This window comes from Netta rufina (genome assembly GCF_964035555.1).
Source record: "Netta rufina genome assembly, chromosome: 7".
Classification (NCBI taxonomy): Eukaryota; Metazoa; Chordata; class Aves; order Anseriformes; family Anatidae; genus Netta; species Netta rufina.
The window spans coordinates 34384772-34391868 of NC_140130.1; the positions used below are offsets into that span (position 1 = coordinate 34384772).

At 38.2% G+C, this 7097-nt stretch overlaps 1 protein-coding gene across 1 annotated transcript; it reads right to left on the reverse strand.

Annotated features, from left to right (window-relative positions):
* Positions 1 to 1615: 1615 nt before the first annotated feature.
* On the reverse strand, positions 1616 to 6785 carry TEX36 (testis expressed 36; the record flags this gene model as incomplete). The annotated part of the gene is made up of 4 exons (XM_084290574.1): positions 1616 to 1864; positions 3192 to 3272; positions 5823 to 5954; positions 6735 to 6785. The coding sequence occupies 4 exons, from the start codon at positions 6783 to 6785 to the stop codon at positions 1616 to 1618; spliced, it is 513 nt and encodes a 170-aa protein (XP_084146700.1).
* Between the last annotated feature and the right edge of the window lie 312 nt (positions 6786 to 7097).

Genomic DNA, 7097 nt, shown 5'->3' on the forward strand with positions numbered 1-7097 from the left:
CTACAGCAATTTAGTTCACTATATCCAGTTGTAATGTTAGACCATAGATAAACATTACCAATGTAGCAAGAATGTGTTTCTTCCTTCTGATGGAGGTCCAAGATTGCCCTCTTGAGTATGCCAAACAGCATGGGGTACTTCATTTACCATGTGATTGGCACACACATTAGTTTTGAATCGGTTTGGAGATGAAATTGTTGGCTAAAGCTCTGGAAATTCTGACTTGAGAGTTGTCAGGCAGACAGTCTTTGAAAAAAAATAATTCTTTTTAATCACACTATGTTGCTTGGCTTTTTATCTGTTTTTACATTGTTCTATGATGTTTTGCATTTCTGCATATTGTGTGTATACTCCAAGAACTTTAGTAAGGGAGACTTCATATATAAAAAGTTTATTATTTCAGCATGTGCTCATAAAATTGCTACATGTTTGGGGAAATGTTCTAATATAATCTGTGCTGATGGCACACAGAAAGATCACCCGTTGCAAGCCGATACAAAAAGATGTATCTGTTTACTGAAAGGAAGAAATCATTTCTTAACATAGTTCATTTTCTGGCATCTGTTACAGTGCAAGAAATTCTAAGGGATTAGAGTTTATTTTTTCCATTTATCTTGTAAACAAAGAAAAAAAAATATTTTGCATAGCAACAAGCTTATTTATAGTATGTTTTAAGATACATAGTTTTGTCTTTTATTTTATTGATATTAATGGAAATGATCCAGAAGAGGAAAACACATTATTTGGAGGTCTGACTGTAATGCCTCCCATAACTAAAGTCAGTAAGTATCCTGGGAGCAGAGTGCTTGGAGGATTGGTTCTGAATTCACTTCCTCGGGGACATGCAACTATAAAACCATCAGTTCTGTTCAGAGCCAGTCTACTTGAAACTAACTTTTATGCAGCCTTGCACTTTCAGCTTGAGCTGTTTTTTGCCTTACTGCCATGAATGACACGTATGTACATACAATCCCATTTTCTAGAATTACCACACAGGCACACAAACATTGCCTGCCACATCCTTTCATTGTTTACTTACACAACTGCTGTGTTACAACAAAGCATCACAGTTATTTTGCTCAGCTTCTTTGTTATCTAGTTTCCCTAACGGCTAGCAACATACCTTCATCTCCATAAAACCTTTCAGCAAAGTTTATCTCCTATCTGAACATGCAGTTTTGGCTCCCTGCTGTGGTGAACCCTCAAGGATCCAGTTCCATTATATACTTCTGTCAACACAGATGCTGTCAGCTGCTTGAGGTATAGCCGTGCCATTGATTCTGAAGCTGAAGGAGCTTTTGTGTGAAGATGAGGATCAACCAGTATCAAATAACACAAGTATAGTCACTACCTCTGTTCTCCTAATACAGGTATTTCTAAAAGTATGTACAATCATGCTTTTCCTCATAATGCTTTTCTTCATTTTTTATTTTTTTTTACAGTAATGCATGTTTTCAGAGTAACACAGAATTGCTGACTTCAAAGAACTCACAGCTACACTACCACTTTATTCACTTTACACGTTTATTTCATCATTCATTTGAGTGACAACTAGTTCAGATCTCCAGAAAAGGCTCTGATTATGTAAGGCAGCGCTACAAAGGTGTTTTTATAATTATGATGACTTGTTTGGTTGCACGTTTTTTTCATTCTCAGGAGCAGATTTGTCAGTGTGAGATTCTTTGGTGTGGTGTTTTGGGTATCGCCTACAGAATGGGCTCTCAGTAGTCTGACCCTTCACAAATGATGTCTGATAAATGGTTAAGCCATCCTCACTGCTAGGAACTGATTCGTGAGCCCACAGGAAGAAGTTCTGTGAGTTCTGCTGCCTTCTCTCTGGTTCTACCTTTCTCCGGCCCATACCCTAGAAAAAAAGAATGAAAGAAAAATTCATGTAAACATATGACTTACAATCACAGCTTCACAGATGAAGCTTGTAACAGTCACTGCCCCACCAGGAAGTTAACAAAGCTGTTACCACAGCGATTTCAAGAACTCATGGTTGATCTTTAGCAAGTTAAAAATAATATTGCCAGACTTGCCTGTACGAACATTTCTGGTTGCATATATAATAGGAAATATGTTGACTTTCCATCCATTACTACTGCTAATAAACCACTTACACTCTGTATTTCTCTAGCATACTATATACTTGAAGATATTTAGCTATACTTGGCTAATCTTCAGAGTAACCCAGAGAATTAGGTTAATAATTTTATGTTTGGACTGCAGCAAAGAAACTGAGACAGACTGTGAAATCTGAGTCTTCAAAACTATCCCCACAGAGAAACGGAGCCTGATTTTCACAGTCTGTAGCTTGCAGGAAATTTATTTGAAATTATGTTTGATTAGTATCTCTAAAACTGTGAGACACTGCATGAAGTGCACAGAAATGGAGGTTACTCAGTATTAATGAATTATGAAAACCCAAAAGCTAGGTCTAACACAGCCCAAAGTCAGGGAGGCTTTCAACATCACAGTTTGCTTCTTCCTCCTTTATTCATTACCTTGTAAACTACTCAGTTTCTTTCACTGCCTGGAAAGATGTAAAAAGCTGAAAAACACGAACCTGTGTCACATACAGTAAAGCCAGAATAATTTAAAATCTCAAAATTGTGGCTTCTGCAACATACATTGAAACACATTTAGACCGGTCTTTTGTTTAAAGAGAGATGAAACGGAAAATAAGGCATGAAGGAAGTAAGGTAATAAGGTAATAGGAAAGGAAATAAGGTAATAAGGAAATAAGGTATGAAGATATATTGTGGGTGTCCTATGGATTTTGCTTAAACTTATGATGAAGATGAGTCTGAAACAAACATGTGGGACTGTGAATTGTGGGGCTGTGAAGTGGCTACGACTCCCCCAAAACCAAAGGCAATCACTTTTAGCTGAGTAATAGGACATGTAACTGGGTACAAAATCATGTTAAGCCATACCTAGCAGAACCACTAGAAAATGCCTGTCAGAGACCCAGATCACAGAGTTTTATGTTCCTCTTGAATTCTCAATGACCATCTGTGCTGCTGTATACATGTGCCAGTCCCAGAGAAGTCACATCCCTATACTAATAAAAAGTGTGTTTTTTCTTTGCTATTTAAATTTTTCTCACAATTTAAAGCATTGATAATTTTTGCAAGGGAGAGAAAAGATAACAATCTCGCTGATTTTTCTCAGTGCTGGGTACTTACAAAATCAAAATATTCTCCCACATTCTGTAGGCAGTGTCTGTTGTCATGAGAAGAAAATGGGAAGTTGTTCTTCACGGCTCTCTGAAAAAAAAATTTTTGAAAAAAAATATGAATTTTCACATAATTTGTTTGGAGTCTACTAGTCTTAGTTCTTACATTCTGGCAGATGCTGAAATTACAGCTCTCCATTCTAACACAGAAGTCACTTTCATATGTTAAATCTTCATTTACACATAATTTTATTGGGACAAAATGGACTCTTTTTTTTCTTTTCCTTTTATTTTTTACAAAATAATCAGGAGGATTTGTGTTCCCTTGACTTGTTGAACATATACATGATTAATATAAAAGCATGAATTTTCAAATAAGAAATGTTACATACAAGCAACAAAATACGAGATATATGTCAGGATTGCCTTGTTTTGTTCACTAGCAAGCCCAAAGCTAATTAAAATGAACTACAAAAGGGACCTCAAAACTGAATTAATCTATGATTTATGTACTGAATGTCATGTACACTGCTTGTTGCAGGGGAAGCGGAGGAGGTATTAATCACATAACTAATTTATAATTCCATTTTTTAACATAATGTTCATCCAGACTCTAAAATGAAACAAGAATTTTAGAAGAAAAAAGGACAACTGTAAAAAAAAAGGTAATTTAACATATTTATTTTTTAAAGTTTGTTTATTATATATCATTAGCATATTTTTAAAATAGCAAGAAAATAAACACTGAAAGCTCTTCTGGACTATTAGATGGCCTCTGTTCTTCCCCAAACATTATTTTCCTGTTTAATGTTGGGGTTTTTATTTTCTCTGTAAATGCTCTAGTGTTTTTTAATTTTACCAATGTGGAATACATTTTTCATCTTCCAACTATGATATTCACCTCCAAACAGAAGAGGAAATTCTAATGTAAAATAGTAAAATATATATTTTTAAATGTGTTTCAAGAATAAGTGGATTTTATGAGATAAAACCTGAATTAGTTCTAAATATAACTGAAGGCCTGCCCGAGGAAGAAGACTGATCAAATACAGAATTTGCCTGATTGCATTGCAGTCCAGTTGCATGATCATATCTTAGCCTATATGATATACTAGACAGATTCTCTATATTTGAGGGGAGATACCACACGTTCACTTGTTCTCTCGTATAGATTCAAGCAGACCGTAGCCTGGTAAGTTCAACAGATATATTCTTCTGGATGTGCTTAAAAATAAACAACTTCAAAGACAGTAAAATATTAGACTTACTAAAATTTCCTAGTGCAATTACACATCAATCTGAACATTTTAGGAGTAGTGTTTATTACTAGTGCCTATATGCTACAGGAAAATTGAAAATCAAGATGCTACATGTTAAATATAATTTCTTGGAAGGATTCCCCATATTAAGTAATGTTTACAAAAATCGTTTACAGAATAATTGCATGCCTACCACAAAGTAATAAATGAGATATAATATAAGCTTAAAAAGTACTATATATCTTAGATAATTAATTAACCTCACAGTGAGTGAGTTCCCTCATACAAAGAGATTAGAAATATCCAGCTTCGCGTGCAGTGAGCTTCCAACACTCATCAGCATTCTTTTCAAAATGTCACATATGTCATCTTCCTCCTCAGATTGTTCACAAGACATCAAATTTTAGCCTTCGATGCTTGTTTGTACTCTTAGTACTAACCTCATTTTAATTCTTGATTAATGAGAGAGAGGAATTCCACTAATGCTTTTCAACAGTGAAGGGTTGCTCAACACAAGGCATAACATCAGGTAAACAGTCATACTAGTGTTGATAAACATCTATCTAACCTGGTTCTTTCCGAACAGTGTTTACGGCCAGATGCTCCTCAGAAAGATAGAAAATCAGCATCATGTATAGTTATAATTGTCTCCTTTTCACTAGCTACAAGCTACCCTTTTAAATATTCCTTGCTTGCCCATTTCTGCCCTTCATTATAGCAAAATTTGTGAAATGAACTCAGTATAATTGCTATGCTTACAGAAAATGAAAAGAGAAAACATTCTGTGTGCAAAGTGGGGGTGTAAAGCAAAACTCAGCGTGATGATAAAAACAGGACATAAAGATGTGCTTATGAAAATGTAATATTTTAAATAGGATTTAAAATTGCTGCTGATTGTTTCCAAAATTATCTCAATTCTCATTATGAAGGAAACCTCAACGATGTTTCAGATAGGAAGTTTCTAACTTTTTAATAAGCAAAAATAATTTGTTTGAATATTCACAATTTCTGACAATTCAAAATGGATTGTCAAATTTCAATTAAATGCTTTTATAGGGCTACTTTACACACAGATTTTGGACTGAGATCGATCATAATATATTCTGGCACATAAGCGTGTCTCAGACAGCTATAATAACTAATAAAAGGGAAAAGTAACTGGCACTGGAGACCAGCAGGACTTTGAGTACCCCAAACTGTAGCCAAGCAACAGTGAAATACATCTCTCCCTTTGCACTGCTGACAATTTCACTCCTTGAGGCACAAAGCTGCAACTGCCCTGCTAACTACCTCAAATCTAAGTGCTATTCTTAAACTTTATCAAGCGGTACCGTGCAGAAAGTGTCTGTAATGGGCTGAATTTTGCAGAGCTGGTAACTCACCTGCTCCCGAGCCCTGTATGTGAGCGGCAGCCTGCCCTCCATGTGCTGGGCCACCTGCGCGTCCTGGGCCTGCTTCAGGGCAGAGCTGGTGGTTGACTCAGGTTGACTCTGGCATCCTCCAACATGAGCAAACTAGGAAATAGTGAACATTACGATCAATTAAAAAGAAAAAAAATCAGATCAGAAATGTGGGCGAAATTGTGTTTTCCCAGTTGTTTTTGTATTATTGGTGTTGGAGCAGCACCTAGTGGCCCTTAGAAGCATCGGGAGCCTCCCCCACACAGTGCAAGCACTACCAAAAACTTATGATATGGATCAGTAAAATGGACAAGAACATTATTTTTGCAGGAACTTTCCGGAAATTGTTTTTATAATGATATTCTGCCTCGTAAAACCATTTAACGTCTTTGTCTCTTTTTCCTTCTTTTCCCCACGCTACTCCTGCACTTGTATGACAGGAGGCTTGAAAGCACAAAACTTTTGGGGAACGACTCAGAAATTCTAGGCTCGAGGGCTTAAGGGAGCGAAAAAAGTGCTGCGCCATCGCTGCCGAGAGGCCGCTGACGGCGGGAGCTGGAGGAAATGCCGGCTGGCATCTCCCAGGAGACCATCAATTAGGGATAAATGTAAAAGACCTCAAGCATTGCTGGAAAACTGAAAGAAAAAAAAAATTAATTTGAGACTGTGTTAGTATAGTTTTTGTGAATATATAGGACACTTTTTCCTCATAAACGCTGGGAGTGCAGAGCACCGCTTCCCCTAAAAACACCTGTGACTCGGGAGGGCAGCCTGGGGGCTCTCCTCCCTGAGGGTCGTCACCCTCAGCACATCGCTTTTCATCCACTTCAAGGTTTTAAAAAAAAGTCCTGTGCAGCTTTGTCTTTTAAGAAAAACCCTCCCACTGCCCCTTACCCAGGCACCGGGGCGCTCTGCGCTGGGGCTGGGCCACCTGCCCTTGGGCATGGCTCCGTGCGTGCCGCTGGCCCTTGCCACTCTGGCCGGTAGCCCCCGGCACACCACGGTTGCCATGGTGGGCTCTTGTTCCCCTCACAGAGGAGAAGCACCCCCAAAGCTCCATGGTGACAGTGTGGGGAGAAAGCGGGGTGTCTTCTGAGCCCCCCCACCCCGTCCCCTCCAGCCCTGACCCGTGCAGGGTTTTGGGGAGAGGCCCCACCATAAAGTGGGCAGGGGTCACGTCTCCGTGCCACGAACCCTTCAGCCCTGGGGAAAGTTTGCAGGATTTGTAGTTTATGTACAGGAGCCCCAGCCAACAGA